Source organism: Columba livia, chromosome 10 (genome assembly GCF_036013475.1).
Source record: "Columba livia isolate bColLiv1 breed racing homer chromosome 10, bColLiv1.pat.W.v2, whole genome shotgun sequence".
Classification (NCBI taxonomy): Eukaryota; Metazoa; Chordata; class Aves; order Columbiformes; family Columbidae; genus Columba; species Columba livia.
The window spans coordinates 18,129,141-18,151,010 of NC_088611.1; the positions used below are offsets into that span (position 1 = coordinate 18,129,141).

At 61.0% G+C, this 21,870-nt stretch overlaps 1 protein-coding gene across 15 annotated transcripts; it reads right to left on the reverse strand.

Moving 5' to 3' along the window:
• Window positions 1-446: 446 nt before the first annotated feature.
• On the reverse strand, window positions 447-21,630 carry USP19 (ubiquitin specific peptidase 19). Of its 15 annotated transcripts, none has more exons than XM_065074647.1 (27): window positions 21,435-21,592; window positions 17,316-17,560; window positions 15,510-15,566; window positions 14,290-14,418; window positions 13,602-13,735; window positions 12,887-13,294; window positions 12,303-12,570; window positions 12,036-12,192; window positions 11,859-11,930; window positions 11,211-11,326; window positions 10,682-10,860; window positions 10,182-10,383; window positions 9,960-10,093; window positions 9,622-9,780; window positions 9,425-9,535; window positions 9,165-9,275; window positions 8,906-9,007; window positions 8,394-8,534; window positions 8,094-8,212; window positions 7,732-7,869; window positions 7,278-7,642; window positions 6,507-6,617; window positions 5,777-5,993; window positions 5,346-5,498; window positions 5,090-5,253; window positions 4,826-5,004; window positions 447-685 (listed from the first exon to the last, which is right to left on the reverse strand). In XM_065074647.1, the coding sequence occupies exons 2-27, from the start codon at window positions 17,422-17,424 to the stop codon at window positions 545-547; spliced, it is 4,176 nt and encodes a 1,391-aa protein (XP_064930719.1). In that variant the 5' UTR covers window positions 17,425-17,560; window positions 21,435-21,592; the 3' UTR covers window positions 447-544. The 15 variants fall into 15 exon arrangements, with proteins under 15 accessions (XP_064930719.1, XP_064930718.1, XP_064930716.1 ...); XM_065074646.1 differs by having other exon boundaries at window positions 10,682-10,890; XM_065074644.1 differs by having other exon boundaries at window positions 10,682-10,896.
• Between the last annotated feature and the right edge of the window lie 240 nt (window positions 21,631-21,870).

The window sequence follows — 21,870 nt, forward strand, 5'->3', positions numbered from 1 at the left end:
TGGGACTCGCAGTCCTACCGCATCGCTACCAGGGCACACTGCAAGGCACCGGCACGGGCAGTCCTGCCCACCAGCACCGGGACACACCAGGCATTGTGGTGGCAGGACTGCACTGGGTGACACTGGGCCATGGGGTGCAGCAGGGAGTCCACACACCAAGGTGCATTGGCGGACAGCAGGGTGCACCCGGCAGCAGGGAACACTGAGAGACACCCAGCACTGAGGGACACCAGGGGCACCCTTCAGGGACAGGGAGCTGTAGGGTGCACTGCCAGGGGACCTGAGGGGGACAGTGGACTTCACTTGGGGACATAGACCTGTAGAGTGCCCCAGCACACCAGGGGACAGAGGGCACAAGGGCACCGGGGACAGCAGGGTGCTGGGGGACACAGTGCCCTGGGGTGGCTCAGCAGGCACGACAGGGGACAGCAAGCAGCTGAGGCAAGTGGAGTTCAGGAAGTTTAATGAGTGCAGGACAAACCCCAACTCTCCCGTCCCCCCACTCCCCAGCCCGCACCCCCCCGGGCAGGCACTCCGCAATGCCCTAGTCGACTTCTTCCATGCTGCTGTAGGAGGGGGCCGGGCGCTCGGCGGGGCTGGCAAAGCGCTCGGGGAGGCCTTCTGCGGCCAGTGCCGGGGCTCCTTCAGTGGCCAGGCTGGATCCGAACGGCATGGGGGGCAGTCCCTGCAAGCAGAAGGTGGGTGTGAGAGGGAGACCAGCACGCTGCCCACCCCTTTTCTCCCTCCTCGCCCCTGGGAGGCTGGGGGAAGCCCATGCAGCAGTCCCAAGTAGCAGGGCATGGGGAAAGCAGTGTGCCCAGGGCCCCTGGCACAGAGGAGACCATGGCTGCAGCACGCTCAGCCTGTCCCCAGCACTGCCGTCTCTCCCTGGCCTGGCACTCACAGCCCCGGGACTGCCGTGGCCAGGGTTGGGTTGGCAGCGCCCTGGCACGGGCACCCAGCCAGCCCGGGGAGCAGCGGCGAGGCATGGGGCAGGCTGCCAGTGCCTGCTGAGGAACGGCAAAGCACCAGAGGGGATTTCCAGACCTGAGAGCGCTTAGCCCGGGCCTTGCTGCCGGCCACCCACCTCCGGGGAGGGCGGGCAGGCAGGTGCAGGCAGGGGCTTGTGCGCCCCAACCCTGGGGCGCCAGCACCAGCGGGAGCAGAGGTCACCCCACCGGCGCCGGGCACTGACTCAGCCCCACGAGGCCAGCGCTGTGGGCGAGTGGGGGAAGCCGCCGAGCCCCGGAGCTGTAGACAATGAGGCGACTGTTCCAGGACGGGCATCTCATGACCGCAGCACGGCCCCGCCAGGCTCCCCAGCTGGGACCCACTTGGCGGGGAAGATACCGCAGCACACATGCAAGAGGGGCGTGGGACTGAGGCAGGGGGAGCCCTGGGCTCCCTGCTGTGCAACTCAAGGCCAAGCCAGAAGCCCGTGCAACCCCGTTCCCTGCCAAGCATCCTTCCCGAGCCAGCCAAGGGCACCGCCAGAGGGACAGCGACGGAGACGGAAAAGGAAGTCACAGGGCTCTGAAGTCACCTCTCGCACCCAAACACGCCAGAGCAGTCTGAGCCACACTCAGCCAAGGGCAACACGTCTCAATGTCACACACCGCTGGAGCTGCAGCCTGTGCCCCGGCACCGCTGGGCTCCCCGCACCCTACACCTGTCCCACCGTGGCTGCCACCCCACGGTGAGGGAGCAGGAGCCCAGGCTGTGCTCCACGGCAGCGGCAGGCAGAGCTCTGCCCTGAGCCCACTGCAGAGCCTGGGGCACGATCCCCGTGCTGGCTGAGCCAGGGACTCCGCAGGCAGCTACCTCACTGACACCTGCCCACATGCTGGAGAGGGGTCCGACGCAGAGTCCTTGCCCCTGCACAGGGGTCCCATCACACAGGACAGGGATGCTGTGTCTCTTTGAAAAACCTGGCTTTATTAACACAGCAAGGTCCTACCTGCACTTCCAGACCCCGCAGCAAGGGCAGCCAGTCCCCTTGCAAATGAGGTGCTGCGCCATGCTCCCCCAGCAGAGAACCAGCTCCCGAGAAGTGGGGACAGCCCACGTGCTCCACAGCGCTGCCGAGGGGAGCTGGCAGCCCACGGAGGCAGGTGCTCACCATGAACACCCCAGCCCGGGTCACCAGGCTCCCCAGCAGCTGCCCTGCAGAAAGGCGCTATGGTAGGGCTGAGCAGGGAAGCTCCTGAGCCCTCGGTGACAAACCCCTCTGGGCCCCAGCATAGGGGTGCAGCACACATGGCTCCCAGTGCCTGGGCCACTGGCACCAGGAGGCTCAGTAGGAGGGACGGGGCTGGCCTGGCTCAGGAGCCACAGGTCCTGCCAGCTGCGGGGAGCACAATGCTCCCGCGGCAGCACAGCTGAAAGAGACAGCCAGGACCCGTGTCAGGGCATCCTGCCCTTGCTGCAGCCTCCCAGCAGGTCTACGCTTCTTTTTTGGGAGCCGAGCAGAAGCAGTCAATGTTCCCAGGGGCGCCAGGCCCCAGCCATGCTGCAGCAGCGTCTGTCTCTTCCTGAGCAGCAGGTACCCATGAGATCTGCCCTGCTCCTGCTGGGCAGCAAAGGCAAGGGAGGGCTGAGGGGCTCCTGGTTCTGGGCTGTGTCTTGGCAAAGCAGCGGGCTGGCTGGGCAGCTCTGCCAGCTGGCACGGGAGATGCCAGAGCAGACAGGCAGGAGCCGACAGCCCCACGCGTCCCTCAGTGAGTCCTTCCCAGTGGTTTCTGTCCTGCTGCCCAATGTCTTCGTTGCGTAGTGTCCCACGATGGCACGCGTCCTGAGAGCCCTGCTCCCGCAGCTGGCCGCTTGCCTGTGCCTATCTCCAGCGGGTCTGGTAAATGAGCGGGTAGAAGACATTCAGGAAGAGAGCCACAATTGCGGCCGTGGTGGCCAGGACGAAATATCTGATGCAGCCTTCATCTGGGTGCTGAGGGGTGTCTGGATTCCGCTTCTGGCCACGGGGCCTCCAGGAGTTTCTTGCAGGCCTTTGGGGTGCTTCAAGCTCCAGTTCTTGTTCTTCAGCCTCCAGTTCCTGCCAGATCAGAGAAGCCTGCGATGTGGAAACCTGCGTCAGCACTCGGAGAACACAATGGGCAACACCCCTCGCCCCGTGCCCAGCCAGCCCGCCTCCCCATGCAGCACCGTCGCGGTCGCACCCGCCCCCGCCGCTCTTCAGGGGCTCCGGCGGGCGGCTCGGTGTGGACAGCTGCCAGGCAGGGTCTTCATGGGGCTGTGGGCAGGGGAGCGGGCAGCTGGATCCCGATGCTGTGGCATTGGTGGGTCCAGGCGGGGAGCAGGCAGGCAGCAGCCAATCACAGCTGAGTTTTTGTGATCCCAACAGGATCTTTCAGACGACAGCAAATCCTGGGGCAGCAGGAGCAGGAGGCGTAGTCACAACACAGCCAGTCACAGGTCTGCTTCAGTGGGTGGGGATGCTCCACAACCAATTGTAGCCCAGCTTCCAGGAGGATTATGCGCAGGCAGCCAATCACAGCCCGGCCCTTTGCTATGTCGGGGATCACACAGGGCAGCCAAGCAGGGCGCAGCTCTCTGGAGGTCACCCAGTGCCTGAGGTGGGGTGAGGGTGGTCCCAGGTGCTTGGGGACCCGCTGAGCCCCAGGGGGATCCAACACACCCCATTGTGGGATCCAACAAGCCCAATTGCTGCGGGGGATCTGGTGCTGGCAGGGGCCCCATGAGTCCCTGTGCCACAGGGGGACCTGATGGACCCCGTGCTGTGTGGGGACAAGGAGCCTCAGCGCTGCATGAGCCCCTGAAGGCTCCCACGGCTGGTGCAGGATGAGCAGCGCAGCTTTTCTTGTGGCCCAGGCCACCCACAGCAAGTGGGGCTGCTTCAGGACACGTGCAGCCCCCAGGACAGGATCAGCCTGGGCACGGGGACACCACGGTGCCGGACGGTCCCTGTCCCCAGAGACAAGTGACTCCTGTCCCCAGCTGCAAGGGCAGAGCTGGGATACTCCTAACCAGTGCCAGACCAAGGGCAGCACAAGCCAGAGGGGCTGGGAGACCAGGGTAGAAGGGCCCCCCAGGGCACATACCGTGCCAGCAACAGGATGGGCATCAACCTCAGAGCTCGCAGGAACATGGGAGAGCCCAGCATGGAGGAAAGGGCTGCAGCACAGCGACGCAGGGCGGCCCGGCAAGGTGGGAGCTGCGCCATGCTCCAACCTGGGTCATCTTTTCTGATGTTCACACAAAGATCAGCCCAACAGTCCCCTGTGGGTGTGAGCCAAAAGCACCCTGCTGGCTAGCCCACCCCTCCCTCCCGGGTGACCCGGCAGCAGAGCTCACTCTGGCAGGTTTCAGCACCCTGTGGAGGCTGCCAGGCCTCTCGCTCAGCGCTGGCATTTGCCTTTTTTGCACCTAGCTTGGCCCTGAGCTGGGCCCCAGCAGAAAGCATCCCCCACCCTGCCTGGAGAGCGGCTGTGGAGAGCAGATCCTCACCGCTCCCAGCACTGCCAGCTCCTCTTGCACCGCTCCCAGCCTGCCCCCGGTGCAGACCCTCGTGAGGCTGGGCTCCTCTGGTGCCCTCCCCATGCCAGTAGCTGGAGACAGGTCTCCTGTGGTCCCTCAGGGCAGGGAGCACGCCACACTCACAGTGAGAACAGGGCAAGATATGCCCCAACACCCGGCCAGCGCAAGCTCTTCAGTGCCAACGAGGGGCCAGCACCACAACACAGCTGCGCCAGGCTCCACGGGTGCTGGCAGAGGCGGGCCCTGCGCATGGGCACACGGGCACATTTCGAGGCTCTGTGGCTCCGAAAGCGCTGGAAGAGACACGAGCTCTCACCTGGCTGGCAGCAGCGTCGGTAGAGGGGGTGCGCTCAGCTCGGTGGTCTGGGGGGTGCCCTGGCAGGGGTCTCTCCACAGGAGAGTTCCTCCGGCGGTAGAAGAGGACGTAAGCGTATCTGGTTACCACCTGGCTCTCGTCCACGGTGGTGACTGTGCTATCGTCGAAGAGCCGCCAGCCTGAGAGGAGACAAGGGTTAAGCAAGCAGAGGGGCCACGGCTGCAGGAGCTGGGGCGAGGGGCAGCGAGGCTGGCAGGTCCTCACCCACGTCGCTGCGCTGGCTGTTCTTGTCATTGGGCAGGCGGGCGTACGCCGTGTAGTGCCCCCCAATCATGCCTCCGTAGTGGTTGATCACAGCATACAGGTCGTACATGGGCAGCTGCTGCTCACCCTTCCGCCCGATGCAGAACTTGCTCAGATCCAGGCTCCTGAGGAGTGACACAGGGACAGTCAGTTGGCATCAGGCAGGGAGAGGCCAGGCTGCAGGGCAGCACAGGCACTTTGTTCCCCAGGCTCTCACCGGACAGGGAAGTCCACCATGTCGTTGATCTTGTCCCTCCAAATAAAGCTGCGGAAGGAGAAGCGCTTGAGCTGGATGATGAGGACGTTGGGCAGCCGCCACAGCATCAGCTGCTTGGAGGCCTCGCGGTGCTGCTTGCACTTGGGGCAGTACCTGGGGACAGAGTGTGCTCGTTACCAGCATGGAGACAGCCTCAAGTCTCACAGCCCAGCCCCAAGGTGTAGCCCCACACGCGGGGCTGGCAGAGGGGACGCAAGAGATTCTGGTATTGCTCCCTGCTGGCTTAGGGCCTCCCTCCCCAGTGCACAGGCAAGGCCAGCCCAAAACTCCTGGCTGCCAGAAGAAACAGCATACAGGCCCAGGCAGCTCCTGGGAAACTCCCGCTGCTGCCTGTGCCCACGGGCTGGAACCCACCCTGCTGCCTTCCTCACCACGCTTCCTCTGGGGCCAGGACTTCAGGCTTGGTGAAGAGGTTGAGGCACTGCTCCAGGGTGAAGTGACCAGCTCGGGCTGCTTCGCTGGCTGAGCCTGGGTCCTCCACACACTCCAGCTCCTTGGACTCCACCAACACAAACTCCTTGAGGCGCTCGTTGTTCTTCCACACCAGGGCGAGGGAGCAGTCGTCTGTTAGCTCCAGGGGGGTGTCACCTGTGAAGGGGCACACACCTCACACATCTGCCCCACTAGGCTGGGGCTAGGAGCAGTCTTGCCCACCCTGGCTTGATTTGGCGATCCCGCAGTGCTGCCAGAAAGGGACAAGAGCCCATGACCAGATTAATCATCCCAGGGTAGCAGGGGTCTAGGCTTGCACAGCCCCTCTCAGCAACGCCTGCAGAACCAGCACTGGATGCCAGCATCTCATTCAGAGAAAAGGTGACCCAGAGATCACAGACGTGATGTGGGAGGTTGGAGGGAATGGGTTTATTTGCTGAGGAGAGCAGGAATGTCACGCTTGAGAAGAGCTTCCAGGCAGCAGTTCTGTGCAGCAGAGCCCTGTCCTATCCTGTGCCAGATGCAGCTATCACTGTCCAGACTGGGGCCACCATCACATCTGGGTTCACCTTGTGCCAGGCAACCTCTGGCACCCTGGCCTGGCAGATCCACTACCCTGCCAGAGGACACCAAGGATGAAGGTGGCACCTTCCAGGGCTCTGGGCTCACCTTTATCTTCCAGCTTGTGCTCTCGGTTGGCAGCATCAATCTTGTTGATGTAGAACTGCGTTGCGCGAGCACTCAGCGAGTCTGGAGTGTGCTGGTACCCAGGGATGGCAGCTGTGGACAAGTAGGGACAGATTTGTGGTGGCACTGCCTGTCTGCCCTGCGTAGGGGCCAAGAATTTACAGTGCCCCCACCCCCACCTCACATGCTACGGCCTTGCAGGGACACAACCACGTGTCCCATGTCCTTGACTATTTTTAGCAGGCGTCTGCCCCTGGCAAGCTGCGCTCCTCTGCCTGCCTTGCCCCTTCGCTGCACATTGCTGCCATCCTGAGACGAGTGTCTGGAAACGTGACAGCCAGGCAGCCGAGCGCAAGAAGCTGCTCCCGTGCAGCTGAGTCAGAGAGAAGGAAACGCTGCGCTCACAGCCCCGAGGGACTCAGCCCACACCAGGCTCTGCCCACCCACAGGATTCGGAGGCTTCTGCCAGCCCCTGCCTTCCCAGCCTCTCCCACAACACCGCAACACTCCAAACTCTTTCCTAGTCAGGTCTGTGCTCTGCCCCACGGGCCCTGCCAGGGCAGGGCAGAGCGTGGGCAGGCAGGCATTTCAGGTGGGGCAGCATTGCCAAAACACAGCTCCCAGGGCCTCATGTGCATTCAAGGGTCTTTGCTCCCAAGGAGAGAACAAATGCTGTGGTGGGAGGTGACCCCAAGGAAGGAGAGCTGCCTGGGCTCCTGGCACCGACGCGGTCAGCACTGCAGAACCTCTTACCTTCTGGCTTGAGGGCTCTCTCATAGGACGGCTCCTTCTCACAACAGCTGTCGCCCTGCGACTCCATGTGCTCAGAGAAGCCTGAATCCAAGCTCAGCAGGGAACTCCTGGCTGTCAGGACCTTGCTCCGGACAGTGCCGGCGTCCCCCAGCTCGGGGTGCAGCTCAGGCACAGCTGGCGAGAGTGGGGGTTCCTGCAGGAGGCTGGAAGCCCTGTCCCCATCCCCCAGCTCAGGGACAGAGGTGGCTGCTGCACAGCTGCTCTTGGCCATGGGCTCCAGCTTGTCCGGGAGCAGAGGCTGCAGCCCCTGCTCTGGTGACATCCGACCCAGCTGGAACGGAGGCTGGAACACGCTGACCGAGTACCTGGGCAAGGAGGTGGCAATCAGAGCTGGAGAGGCACAGGGCTGAGCTCAGCTCGGGGGCAGATGCACCCTCCTTCCCTGGACCCTCACCTTGCATAGCCCTCCAGCAGCTGGGCCAGGCGCGCGTAGGTGAGGCGGGACTCCGGCACGCTGATGAGGAAGGGGAAACCGATGTTCTCTGGGCGGCACAAAGCCTTGTGGTCTGGCCAGTGTGTTTTCTGACATGCCCTGTAACACATACAGCCCCTGCTGAACCCAGCATCCATCACCACCCCGGATATGAGTATGGCAGGGTCAGAGGGGTGCGTTGGGGACAAGGGGACCACCGCAAGCTGGACTGACTCCCCACCAAGGCCCAGGCCCATCCCATCTCTTCCCAGTGGGCTGAGCTCTCCCCATGCCCATGAAGGCAGGAGACCCTCCCTCTCTTGCTAGGCACCAAGCCAACTCACACGTTGCAGTAACCAACTCGATAGCACCTCGTGCAGCGCCTGAGCTTCTCATCCTCTGGCAGCTGCTTCTTCTGGCAGGCTGCACACTTGGCGACAGGGCCACTGGGCACCTGTGGACGCTGCAGAAGAAAAGATCCATCAGGCAGGGAAGGGTACCCCAGTGGGACAGGCAGCCTCAGTGGGCACTCATGCTGCCTGCAGCTCATCACCCGTATGTGCAGCTCTCCCCGTCCTGCTCAGCTCCACTTGTAGGGTCAGCCTTCCCACATATTTCCCAGCAGTCCCAGTATTGCCCCTTACCTGTTGGACCTGCAGCTCCACCACCCGCTCCTTGGCCAGCTCTGGGGACAGCACCTCAAAGCAGAGCAGCAGGTCCGTGGGGGAAACCGTGTCCAGTGAGCTGGACGGCAGGAACATGCGGTGGAAGTGGTTCTTGATCACCTGCCAGGAAAGCAGCGGAGCAGGGCCGTGTGAAGGCTGCCCCACGCTTCCTCTCCTGAGAGAGCCCCAGATCTCAGCCCCACAGGGAGCTGTGGGAACAGCAGGACCACAGAGATGCTGGGCTTAGCTCACCATCCCACCAGGGCAGGATGGACATCCCTTGCCCTGCTGCAGTGGCCCAGGCACTCTGAGCAGGGACCTACACGGCAGGAGGCCGTGCAGGACACAGCCACCCACAGACAAAATCCAACCCATGGACATGTTGGACATGGGCAAGCGACGGTCAGTGGCCACGTTCCCTGTACAGCTGTGGGAACTGGGGTACCCAGAAGAGCAGCCCACGGCTTGCTCCCCAGCTTGAGCGTTCTCACCTCTGCCAGACGCAGGTTCTCTGGTTTCACACGCACGCTGTGGGCCACCGAGTCGAGTACCTCCATGGCACTGGAGTTCTCCTTGCTGATACTCACGAGGAACTGCCACCGAGAAAGTGCCACATCAGTCACAGCACACTAAGGCATGTGGGCCCATACTTATCACAAGGCTTAGGCTGTAGGCACATGACCAGCTGCCTGAGGAGTTCCTCCAGGAGTTCTCTCCAGATATCTTCCCAGAGTAGAAGGTGTCCTTTACCTTGATGGGTTTCTTGTGCGGCTCCTTTGCAAAGTAATAGACAGTCAGCACCTTCTGCTTCTGCGGGAGGGGCACGGGAAGGTACAGGAAGGGGTCGAAGGTGATGGACACCTGCAGATGGGAGAGTACACTCAGCTGTGGGAAGTGCTTGTGGCTGAGATCATCGGGGCAGCAGCCCCAAGTGACCAGTGCTCTCTGAGGGTCAGGAACCTGCTGTGGCATAAGCCAGGACAGGGACAGAGCCTTCAGGGCTGCGCTACCTTGGAACATACTGGGCACACCAGCTTGGATTTGTACTGGCCCTGGAAGAGGTCCACAATGAAAGAGTCGTTCCTCATCTTGTGTCGCTGCCAGGCCTCCTCAGCTACCACCTGCAGTGAGAAAGGGCTCAGTGTGACACTGAACCACTCAGGACCAGGGCTGCTCTCCCAGCAGCTTCGGAGAGGGACATCCTCACCTCATCGGGCCTCCCATCCGAGTCAACAGTCTCTGTGTAGGGCTTGTTCTGGATGCGGTTGAGGTCCTCATGCAGGCCATCGAGCAGGAAGGCCATGAACTCCTGTGCGTCGTGCTGGGCATAGCCAGTGAACTGGCTGGCCTTGCTGGCCACAATTGCCTGGGGAGTGGGCAGAGTAGTCAGGGCTGGCCAGCAGCCCCCTGAGCAGCACCACCGGCCCCACACACAAAGCATGGCTGCACCCACCCAGCTCTCAAAGGCATTGGCAGGGTAGCCAGGTGCCCAGAGAGAGGTGCTGGGGACCCACAGCAGCTCCCATGCAGCGCTGGTGGCCCTACCTTCAGTTTAGAGGGCTGGAAGGCATGGTGTGTGCCTTTCCACAGCGCCCGTAGCAGCATGGCAAAGCCAATGGCCAGGCGTCCCCCCGTCCCCAGTGGGTTGTTGTAGTTGATTTCCGACTCAAAGGACCGATCTGTAAAGAGATGTGGGAGAGTGAGGGTGGCTGCTAGCTGCATCATCCCAGCGGCATGACTCTGCCGGGCTCCCAGCCGCGGGCTCACCATGGAAGTAGTCCCGCAGCTCCCGGGTGTTGGAGAGGGACTGGATGACGCTGTTCATGAAGCAGGTATTGCCCAAGTTCACCAGCCCCGTGAAGCCAGGCAAGCACACCTTCTTCTTCTCGTCCTCATCCTCATCATCCTCCACGCTCTCAGTGCTCACTGGGCTGTGTGTCATTGGTGGCACCATGCATGTTGGTTTGGGCTGCCAAAACAGAGGTGGGTGAGAAGGTGCTGCACTTGGGGGGATGCTCTCTGGAAACACCAGGCACCACTCAGATGTGGCTGGGCTGGAGCCACCACACCATCTCCCACCAAGACTGGGACAGAAAGGCCAACCACTTTCCCCAGTCCTGACAGCTATGACTAAGAAGCACCACCACATCCTCCAGGTACAGTTTGCCAGTCCCCAAAGCAACACCGAGTAGGCAGGGTCCCATGAGAGGAACAAAAAGGTCCCCTTTTCCCCCCACCCAAGTTAAACCCGGTATATCCCCACTCACTGAGGGGATGTGCGGCTCTTGCTTCACTGCCACATGCTCTGGGGCTGTCCGGGCTGCCACACCATCCAGAGCCCCATCTTCCACGCGTGGCTTCTCTTTGTCGCTGGCTCGGGCCTCCTCCTTGCTGGACAGGGGGTGCTGGTTACTGCCCGGGGGGTTCTTGTCCAGAGGGGTAGGGCCTGTAGGCATGGCAACCTTTGCACCACCCACTGCACCTTAAAAAGGGGGAAGGGTGGGCCTGTGGTTAGCAGCACCACGCGCTGCCCAAGGCAGGGCTGAGCTCACATGCTCACACACAGGCTCCCTCCTACCCCTCTTCCTGGTGAGCAAGGGGAACAGCGGTGCCCTTCCCCGGCACTTAGCTCATCCTGCCTCACAACCCCCATGCTGGCACCCACTCAGCCCCTCTCCTTCCCCACAAGCCCACACCAAAGGATCTGGCACCATCTGGCCACTACCAGTGGTGAGGAGGGCCCATGCCCTCCCCGGGGTGTGGCAGGCAGGCAGGACAAGAAGGCAGGGTGCAGACCTCGTGTGGCCGGAGCCTCCAGCCCCCCCCAGCGCTGGCTCTGGCGTTTCTTCAGGCAGACGTCGATGCGAGACACCGTGAAGTTGTATGTGCACAGATCCGGCTCAATGAGGTTCCTGAAAAACAACGCAGCAAGTCAACCGGTGCTCCAGGACCCCCCCAGCAGACACACCGAAGCCTCTGCAAGGCAGGGCCGTGGCCTCCAGGCAGCAGGGACCCATCTGGCACTGATCCCGACATTTCCCTGGCAAAGCAGGGTGGAAACCCTCGAGCCTGGCCACCCTGCGCACAGAGGGGCCCTTTCCTGGCAGATCTGTTCTGCTTGGCTCCACATGCCCATCCTACTGGACATCCCACACAAAGTCACACAGGCTGGTCTGGCTCTGTCCCCAAGAGCTCTAGAACAGGCTGGGGGGGAACCGTGGGCAAAGAGGCACTTGGATGCACTGGGATTTCCTCCCCTGCAAGCCACCACACAGTTCCAAGGCAGCCCCGGCTTGGGGCACGACTGCAGCACAGTGTAAGAGGGGCCCTCATGCAGGAACGAGCATTCCCTGCACAGATCCACCAGCCAGGACTGGCTCCTGCTCCAGCTCTGCACTCTCAGCTCCCTCACCCCAATGTGGGCCACAACGACAGAAGCCTCACCTGAGTTTCACCTGCCACCGGAACACTGTGTGGGGCCCACAGCCAGGATGGAGGCGAAGGAAGTTTGTGTCACTGCAAAGAAATTGGGAGCGAGTGAGAAAAAGTGAACAAACAAGTAACCCGGCCACAGCCAGGAGCTCTGCAGCAGCCTGGCACTGTCCTGAGGCACGCCTGTACCTTGTCTGGAACACCAGCGTGAAGTCTTGTTCCCGGAACAACACCTTGGATGTCTCCTTGTGGATCTCCTTCACGTAGACATGCACTACCACCAGGTCATTGCCCTTCTCGTATGAGTCATTCTTGACAAAGGTCAGGCTCACAAAAGGCTCTGGCTCTGAGTGAGGAACGCCGTGGAGAGACACGTTACCTCAGGGTGACCTGGGAAGGGTCCTGAGCAGATAGACCTTCCCGACCAGGCCAGCCCCTGGGGCTCCAGTCACTCACCATCAGCCGCTGCTTCCAGAGCCACGTCATCCTTGGACCAGTCCCTCTTCTCACCGTCTCTGCCCATGGAAGGGGGGGCCACTGGGACACTTTTAGAGCTCTCTCCCAGGGCAGGCGCACAGTCCCGGCCCCGCAAGGCCTCAGCGGGGCTGCCTGGCTGCAAAACCCTCTTCTCCACACAGGTGGCAACACAGTGGGGGAACACCTCAGTGGTAGCCGCAAGAGGTGGCATCTCCACAGGAACAGCTTCCTTGGCCAAAGCCACAGCCTTTTAAGACAGAGGTACATGGTGAAAAACAGACACCATCATCCTCAAGCTACCCCAACCCACCCATTGTGAATCCTGCACCATGCTGCCCATGTCCCCCACATACTCCATGCTCAGCTTGGCCCCGTTAGCACCAGTCCAGTGACTGCAGTGTCCCTATGTCCCCCTCTCCCCCATCACAGCCAGGCCCACACCAGCCCCAGCACCACCTGCAGAACCCATCTCATGGGCAGGGATGGGTGCCTGTGCGAGCAGCATCTGCTGCATGTGGGCTGAGGAAAAGAGGGGCGCCCTGTTCCCCTGGGTCCCCAGGTACCTTCTCCAGTGGTGGTGCAAGGTCCGTGAGGGCTGTGGGCGCATCGACCTGGCTGGCTCTGCCATTACGGCGGCTGCCTGCCCTCCCACTGTGCCCTTTGCTGGGCTCCACGCTCCCGGTGACTCTGGCATTCGGCTCCTCTTCAGTGGGAGCCACTTTGAGGTACACTGCCCGCTTGGCACTGGGGCCACTCTGCGTCCCTGGGCTGGCTGGGCTCTTCCCTCCCAGGGCCTCGCTTCTTCCCGGAGTGCGTTTGGGGTTGGATGACTCCCGCCGGGACCGCGGCAGCTCTGCACCTTCAGCCCTCGGCTCTTCAGGGGCCAGCTCTGAGGAAGCAGCCTTCTCCTTCCCGTTCTCCCAGCATGTGGCCCCTTTGGCTAGCTCTTTGGATCCGTCTTTCCTTCTCTTCTGTAAAAATCAGCACAGAACATTGGGAAGTATCCAGGTAGCAGTATCTCCCATGCTCTCTGCCAGCCTCTCACACTCACTCCCAGCTTTACCAGAGCATGCTGGGGCTCTGTTCTGGAACCTGAAGTCTACATGGCAGGCAGGAGCAGGGTACAATGACATCTCCCTCCCTGGGACACAGTCAGCTGGCTCAGTATCCTCATGCAGCACGTGGATGCAGGATGTGCCCCACATTGCTCCCTGGGCAGCTCAAAAGCAGGGAGTGAAACCCTCAACCCCACTCCCTCTAAAGGCAGATCCTCCTCACCAGAAGTGAAGACCAGGTATGGAGCGGGATCTTCTTCTGAAGCACAAGATGTAGAAAGTTGCCCTTCTTGCACTGGATCTTGCTGCAGGAGCCCTCGATCTCCTCATAGAACTGACAGCTCCACTGGCGCCCGTCTGCAAGCAGAGAGGGATGGCACCTCAGGCAGCGCTCCAGGCAGCTGTCACCTAACCCACAGCCCCCTGTCACCTGCCCCAAGCATCAAGGGAGCACTCATCCTGAGCCAAGGAGGCTGCAGGCAGGCTGCCACCACACCCCAGGAGCCATCAGGGCTTCAGCCAGCTTCCCTGGATTTGCTTTGTACATCTGGCTGGCCCCCTGCCCAGAGGGAAGGCCCTGGGCCTCCCTGCCCTCAGGGGAACAGTCACTTTTCCAAGGGATACCCAGGGCCAACTCAGTCATCCCAGCGAGTCAGGGACAGAGATGCACCAGCAGGCACTTGTTCACTTGGTGCAGAGGCCACTCCTGTCCTCCCCAGCTCTATATCCTTCTTTCTTTACATTGCTCTCGGATTGGCCCTGCCTGCCGGCTGAACCTGTGCCAGCTGACAGCAGGGCATTGCCTCTGAAGGAAAGGTTTTATGCCTGCCTGGATAGGCCCCACGTCTAGCCCAGAGCTGTGCCAAGGCTTGCTGAAGAAACAATTGCAGCAGTTGCTCCATTCCCCATACCTGGTAGTTTGACCACGCAGTCTGTGTCGGTGAAAGAAGCGTTTACATCCTCCACCTTCAGAGCTCCACTGCCCAAGTTCAGCTTGACGATGATCTCGTCGGCGTTCTGCTTCCAGTCAAGCAGCAGCTCTAGGAAGGGGGAGGGAAGTGTCACCCACTCGCTGGGGCATGAGTCTGTGGTGCCCCTGCTTTGGCTGGCGAGAAAGAGCCTGAAGACACACTCAGTTCAAGGTCAACATGAGAGCACAGATCATGCCAATTAAACGGGACGCTCACAACCTGCTCTCATCAGACAGGCTGCAAACATGAGTGCACGTTGGAGAGCGGCAGGTGAATCCCGGTGGGAACTGGAGAGATCAGAAAGGCAGTGCTGCTCTCGGCCCCGTCACATGCAGCAGAGACAGCTGAGAAGGGGTGGCTCCTGCCAACTACAAAGCAATTGCTGCTTTCCCAGGGAACAAGGAAGCCACAGAATCACTCTGGGGGATTTGAGTGGATTCTGACCACAACCAGAAATTGCCACTTCCCCTTTGCATATGCAAACCAAGCAGCCCGGCTGTAACCGCCATGAGCACTGTACTCTGCCAGGTGAGCACTGCTAAGACGGCTGAAACACGGGTAGGCTGCCCAGCCTGGTAACAGCGCTGCAACCAGGGAAAAAATGCTGCAGCAGCATCATTCCGCTGCAGGTGCAACCTCTGTCAGGTGCCTGCCAGGCTCCAGGTCTGGCCCTGTGGTGCCCTGATGTCTTCAAGGCAAAAAGATGATTCAATCACCTTAATTTCAATCAATTTGTTCTATATTCTGTGGTGCAAGGGTGTCATACTTAGTCCTCAAAGCAGAAACCAGCCATCAGCGCCCATTGGTTGACTCAGCTCAGGATCTTCCCAGCCTGGCCCAGCTCCCTGCTCATAAACAAGGATAGATGCTGGCAGCAAGATGTCCCAGCACTGCACTCAGTGGCACTGTGACATGCGATGGGAAGCAGCCTGCCATATGCCCAGGGCCTCTTCCTTGCAGACAGCCCTTCCCAGCCACGTGAACCCTGCTCTGCCCTGGGAAGGTTGCGTCTTGTTAACATCAACACTGGGGCAAGGGAGCGCTCAGATTAGTTCTGCTCAACGCCAGAGGAAGGGACAGCGACAAGGTGAGAGCTTCAAATCCCTCGGCAACGGCACTCTGTGGCCATGCACTGACAGCCAGTGCACACCTCGACTTACCCTCTTCTGAGTCCTTCTCCTGGGTGGTCTCAGCCTGCTCGAGCTCAGGGCGAGACACTGGTGGGCAGAGAAGCAGAGCACGGGCAGGTCTGTCATTCCATCACCTCAGATCATGGGCTGGCACTCTGATGCCCAAAATTTCACACATCACCTCATTCTCTCCTGGACCTTTCATCCTGCACATGCTGATCATTTCTCTCCTCCACTTTCTCACACCTCTCCCTGCCCCCAGCCCTGTCTGTGGAACCGCAGGATGGTTGCTCTGGGCCACACCACCATGTCCCAGTCTAACCAGCACCACAGTGAGAGCAATTCAACATTACTGCACTGCTTTAAAGCACGTCTCAGTGCGGAGCTTGTGGCAACCAGGCTCCGCACACCAGGCCCTCAGCCTCCAACCATGCAGAGGAGTCCAGCCTGGATGGGGCAGAGGGACCTCGCTGTTTGAGTGTGCTCAAACCAATTCTGCTGTAATGAGAGAACCACGCGGCCCAGCTGCACTTTAACATTCCCACTCCTGCCAAGGCCGCCAATGTCTGCAGCTGAAACTTCCTTCCAGATCAGGCTGGGGAACCAAACTGACCTGACACCTAATCCCTGCTCCCCGCAGGATTACCTCCAACTGCCAGAAGCATCTCCGGGCCTGCTCCACCCCCACAGGGCAGTGAGCTCTGCCAGGCAAGGGACTCAAAGTCACAGCCTGGAGGAAAGAACCAGTGGCCACAGGAGCTGTCCCTACCCTGGAGAACTCAGAAGGCTGTCACTGCCTTCCCTTGACCAGCTGCAAACCAGTAGGAAGCCTCTGATGACCACCAGTCACTGGTGTGGAGGTGCCAGTGGGGTGGGCAGCGTGAGGAGCGCTGCAGTGGCACTGCCTGGAGGAGCTACGGCCTGCTCCAGCCCCCACCATCCCTGCACAGAGAGGATGAAGGCAGCACAGCTGCACCACCAACCCCAAGAACTCCCCACCATCAGGGGGTGCAGCAGGTCAGGCCTTACTGGAGACTGAACACACCTCCCATGTGAGGAAAGGCACAACGCTGCACATTCTGCACCATGGGGTTTTGTATCAGGCACTGCACAGGCCTCAGCAAGCACTTGTGTACCTAACCCATAAAACACACTGTGATTTTAAGGCTACAACAGTCATAACGGAGCAGGCACAGCAATGAAGCAACTTTCCCATGCTGCAGGAACTCTTGCCTGCATCCTGCCCGCAGGCATTCCCTGCCCAGCACCAGAGCCTGCACCTGAAGCATCGGTTTTGTCATCGGATATGCAGCAGCTACAGAGATAATTACTCCACAGCAACTATTCCACTTGAGCCACACCTTGCCCTGACACAGAAACAAAAACACCAGCCCCACCCACGGGCCCTGCACTCAGTGGGTGCTGCAGGCACCCAGTCCCTTCCTCGCAGTACCTGGCCCCTGCGAGCCAGTGGGGAAGCAGCAACACCTCCAGCTGCAAAAACACCCGCAGGCTTCAGTGCAGTTGCCACTGGACTGGGGCAGCTCAGCCCCAGCTGAAAGCAGAGCGTAGAAACAACCACCACCAACAACTCCAGGCTGAAGCTAACAAATCCACGGGCCTGACCTTCCTCATATTGCTGGGGCTAAGCAGCACCTAAAGGAAGAAGGTTACGGGTCTGGGGAGGACACTGTGCCGAAGAGGATCCCACATCACACGGGTTACCATCAGCTGCAGGAAGCGATTAGTTAAATCTGCTTATCCCGCAGCAGATGGCTGTGAAGCTCCCAAGACACCACGGGCCTGTTGGTCACAGCGCTGCCAGGGGGCTCTCACCTTCCTTGCTCTCCTGGTTGGCTCGATCCTTCTGCTTCTTCTTGTTGGCGGCATCGTCCAAGCCCCGAGACACTCTTCTCTGACCAGGGGCATTGGTGCTGCTGGACATTTTCAGCCGTTTGGAGGACACAAACGGCCCACCGGGGTCGGTAATGGAGTCTGGGTCAGGGGTGCGACGTTTTCTTCCTGGCCCAGCTATCTTGGCGACTCTCTGTGGTCAAACTCTTTGGCAAGGAACTAGTGGCCTAAAGAGAGGAGAGAGCGAGCGTGGCAGAAGGAGCATGTAGAGAAGGCCCAGCAGCACCAAGATCCACTCTCTGCCCCAGCACAGGGCCCTCCCAGTGCCAGTGCCCTCACATGACCTTCACTGTGGCATTTACGGGAAGCCCCACGCAGTGCTTGGTGAGGATACCAACCTCATCCCAGCTGTCCCAACGCTTACTGCCAAAAACACAGGCTTGTCAAAGCTCACAAGATACAACCAGGGATTTTCCGTATGTGGCATGCATTAAAAACCTGGAAAGCAACTGTCACGTTCACGGCTCCCACTACAGCAACACCAGCCCACGGGAGCCACCAGCACGGACAACACCCGCAGGCAGAGCTGAGGGTGAGGACATAGGGAGGCCCTGACATGCTAAATACATTCTGCAGGGTCACCTGGGGCACCCTCCAATGGCTTAGGGGGCAGATATTTCAGTCAAACAGTGCCCTACACAAGTGGGCGGGAACAGGAGCGAGCAACACCCTAAGAAGGAAGAAAGAGGAGAAGCAGGAGCAGGCTTGGGACAGTCTCCTGTGACAGATGAGAGCAGAGCTCCCTAGCGAGAGGAGCGTTCCTCCTCCTCTGCCCACCAGATGAGAGCTCAACCAGCACTGACTGCACCTTGCATATTCATCTCCCTGCCAGTTTACAGACAGCGTCAGCGGGACCAGGAAACAGGACACCTCTGCTCCACATGCCCTGGAGAGAGGGCAGGGCGGGCAGGGTGTTTGCCCCTGCCCTCTTAGACATGCCCTCCCAGGCACAGCCAGCTCCCCTACAGGGTTTGGAAGCTACTGGCCCAAGGTCTGGTCTCAGTTTCGCTCTCTGGTTTCACCCTCGAGTGTTCACAGCTTTGACAGAAAAGAGCTGGAACAACCCACTGAAAAGTCTCACTTGAGGTGCCTTCGTGGAGGTGGTGAAAGCAGAGATCTGGGAAGGGTTCCCCCCTCGCTGCCCCAGCCGCACAGATCCTGCCCACCCCAGGCACTAGCAGCCTGAAGCAGCTCCCGGTGCATCAATTCACACCTCATCCCGCAGCTCGGTTCCCATCTGAGGACACAGAGCTGAGCCTGACAGCATCTTGGTCTAGCCCAGCTCCACTGAGCCTGCTGTGCCCTGGAAAACCCTCCGTCCTGCCCTCACCTCCGTACCAAGCACAGACCCCACAGCTCTGCTGGTCATGGCCGGGGGCAGAAGATACCTCCAATAAAGCATTTGGTGGGAGGGAGCATGCTAGCAGCTCTGTGCTGCCCACACCCCATCACCAGGGCATTTATGTTCTAGAAACACTCAGGGCAACAAGTAGCCACAAACATGGAGTCACAGCCACAAACTGCAAGGGACCTCAGAGAGCAAAGCGATCCTGCCCTGCCCTCAGCTCCAGCAAAGCCCCATGACAGGCGCTGCACCTAAACCGCTCCTGTTCAGGCCAACCCGCCCTCGTAGCCAAGAGCCACCAAAGCCAAGCAAAAAGCTCAAGTGTTAAGTCCAGCCTGGCTGCCTGGCACAGGCAACTCCCACCACCCGCAGCACGAGGGACCTGACACAACCTGGAGACTGAGATGCTGAGAGGTCCCCAACATCATCCTCGAGAATCTGAAGTAGTGTGGGAGGACAGCAGTGCTGTCCCCAAGCTGTGCTGGGTCTACCCAGGAGGCAGCTGCACTTCTGGCTGCACAGGGAATGGGAAGGGGCCCCTGCAGCAGCGAATGCAACTGCAGTTTGCAAGGCTAGGCCTCCAACGCTGGCCACTGCCACACGCTGCTGCTCAGCTCCGGTCTCCACCAGCACTGAAACAGGCTGGCTACAGATGCTTCCTGGTGCTGAGAAATCTCACCCAGGCTCAGCAAACACAGGAAAGTGTTTTTTGCTGAATTTCTTTTGCCTCTAGGGTAAGAAACCCACAAGGAGCGCAAGACAAGAAGCAGCAACTGCTTCACGCACTGCCAGGTGAGGCTCCATCGCCTCCGTCCCGCATCTCCAGAGGGGTGGCACAGGGTCACTGCCGCGCAGGGCGACAGCAAGCTCTGAAAGGGGTCCTGGAGGGCCGAGAAAGATCATCCTCTGGCCAGGGAGGGGTGGGCAGAGCCAGGGTTGTGTGTCTGCTGCCACTCCTCTGTGAGAAGCCTGCTGCTCTCATGCCTTGCTGAGGGCTCAGCTCACTCGGGCGCTCTGCCGACAGTTATTTCTAACGGCAGGCAGGAACCGAGCGGGGCTGGGGCTCTGCTCAGTTCCAGTTGCCAGACTGATGGTGTCCCGAGGCCACTGCTGGCACCGTGGGGTTTCAGAGGAGTGCAGGCAAGGCACATGTTATTCCCATTAATCTGTTCTAACCCCCAAGACTTTCTGTCTGTTTGCCACTATGAAACATGCACCCAGGCGGGATGTTCAGCCCCGGGTGTGCAGAAGCACAGAGGTTTTGGCATCGTAGTTACAAGAATATCAGCGCTGTGGGAGCTATGGCAAGGGAGCAGTGGTGAAACGCTGCCCTGGCCAGATGCCAGGTGTACCTCTGAGAAACACCTGATCGGCCCGGCACTCACACCAAACCTTACGCAACCTTTCCTTGCACTGGGAAAGCCCGGCCACGCTGCTGAGAGAGGAGGTGCCTCCTGTACCCTCTGCTCTCCCAGTCTTTGTGCTGGCACAAGCACCCACATGGTTGTAGCATGTGCTGGATCAAGAAGCCAGAGCAAAACGACTTTCTGCTAAGTTTGCCTTACCCTAGAACAGCTACCCAACCCAGTTCATGCTGGGGCTGCACAAACACTTTCACTGGCCCAAGAGAAGGGAGCATTTGGAAACAGGAGCAAGAGCCCAGGGAGAATGGCTGCCCTTTCCCATGGCAGCACCAGATCAGGCTAGTGTAAATTCTCAGGGAATGACAGTAGAAGGTGCACAAGATGCAATTTTTTACCCCCACATTTGGGGCAGGAAGAGAGCCCCTTGCCTGCAGCAACCCCCCGCTCAGCATCCAAAGGGGTTTACTGGCCTAACTGTGGAGGGGCCTGACCACTCCCAGCCTCCTCCTCCACAGACATCTGGCTCCTCCACATCCTGAATTCAGCTGACAGAAACAGTTCCCTGGTGTGTACAAATACTTTCATCACCTTCTGCACCTTGTCTCCCCCAAGGGATCAAAAATCTCAAGACTCAAGCTCGTCTCTTAGCTTGGTTTCTCGGTGTTCCCGACACACACGCTGAGCCGGGACAAGCGCAGAGGTGCGGGGCAGACACCCAGCACTGCCACACACAATGCTTCCAACCCACGTGGAAAGCACAGTGTCCCCAAAGCACCGTGACAGCAGCGAGCCCTCAGAGCCGTGCTGGGTGGGGAGCTGGCAGGCCCCGCTCCCACAGGCCCTCACAAGTCTCCGGAGAAGATGAGTCTGACCGGGCAGCAGCCGCATCCCTGCCCTCTCCTGTGCTGCTGCCCCCCGGCCTCAAGCACTCGGAGGAAGGCAGGCTCCGGGGAACGGTGCTTCTGCCCGCCCGCCCGCGGGCCCGGGCAGTGCGCCCAGGCAGGCAGAGCATCATCCCCCGGGCAGCGGCCCAGCCCCGCGCCTCCCGCCTGCGGCCACCGAGCTCGGCCCGCCCGCCGCGCCCAGGGCTGCGATGACCACCCCCGCCTCCTGCCCGCCCCCCCCGCCCCTCTCGCCTTGGGCCCCCTCACTGCACGGCCATCCGTCGCCTGCTCCCGCCCCGCCTCGCTGCCCGGCCCGGCCTCACACCGCCTCCGGGCCCTGCCCGCCGCCGCAGCTCCGGCCCCCACCCCGGCCGCCGCTCCCCACCCCGCCGGGCCCGCCGCCGTCGCGCAGGCCCGGCCGGCCCGGCCCGGCCCGCCCCGCACTCACGGCCCCGCCCGCCGCTCCGGTCTGTTCCGTTTCCAGCCGAAGTTCCGAGCGGGCCGACTCAGGAGACAGGCCCGAGCGCGTGACGCACTTCCGGAAGCCGGCGAAAGAGCCCCACGTGACACGGAAGCGCGACGGGGGAGAACGGTCATGTGACGCGAGACAGGGCCGGCTGCTGGCTCGTTCCCTCCCTGTCCCGACGGTGCCATGGCAACGACGCCGCCGTGACGTCATCACGGCGCCTGGGGGACGCTCCGCCCCCAAGGGCGGGCAAGGGCGCGATCGGCCCGGAGCTGCCGGGGCGTTCCCATGGCAACGGGCCGGGCGGCGCGGGTGTCCGAGCCCACCGCGTTCTCTGCGGCCCCCCCGTGCCCCACGGCCCGCCCTGGCCCAACCCACTGTCCGCCGGCCCTGCCGTGTGCTACACCCAGGGACGGCA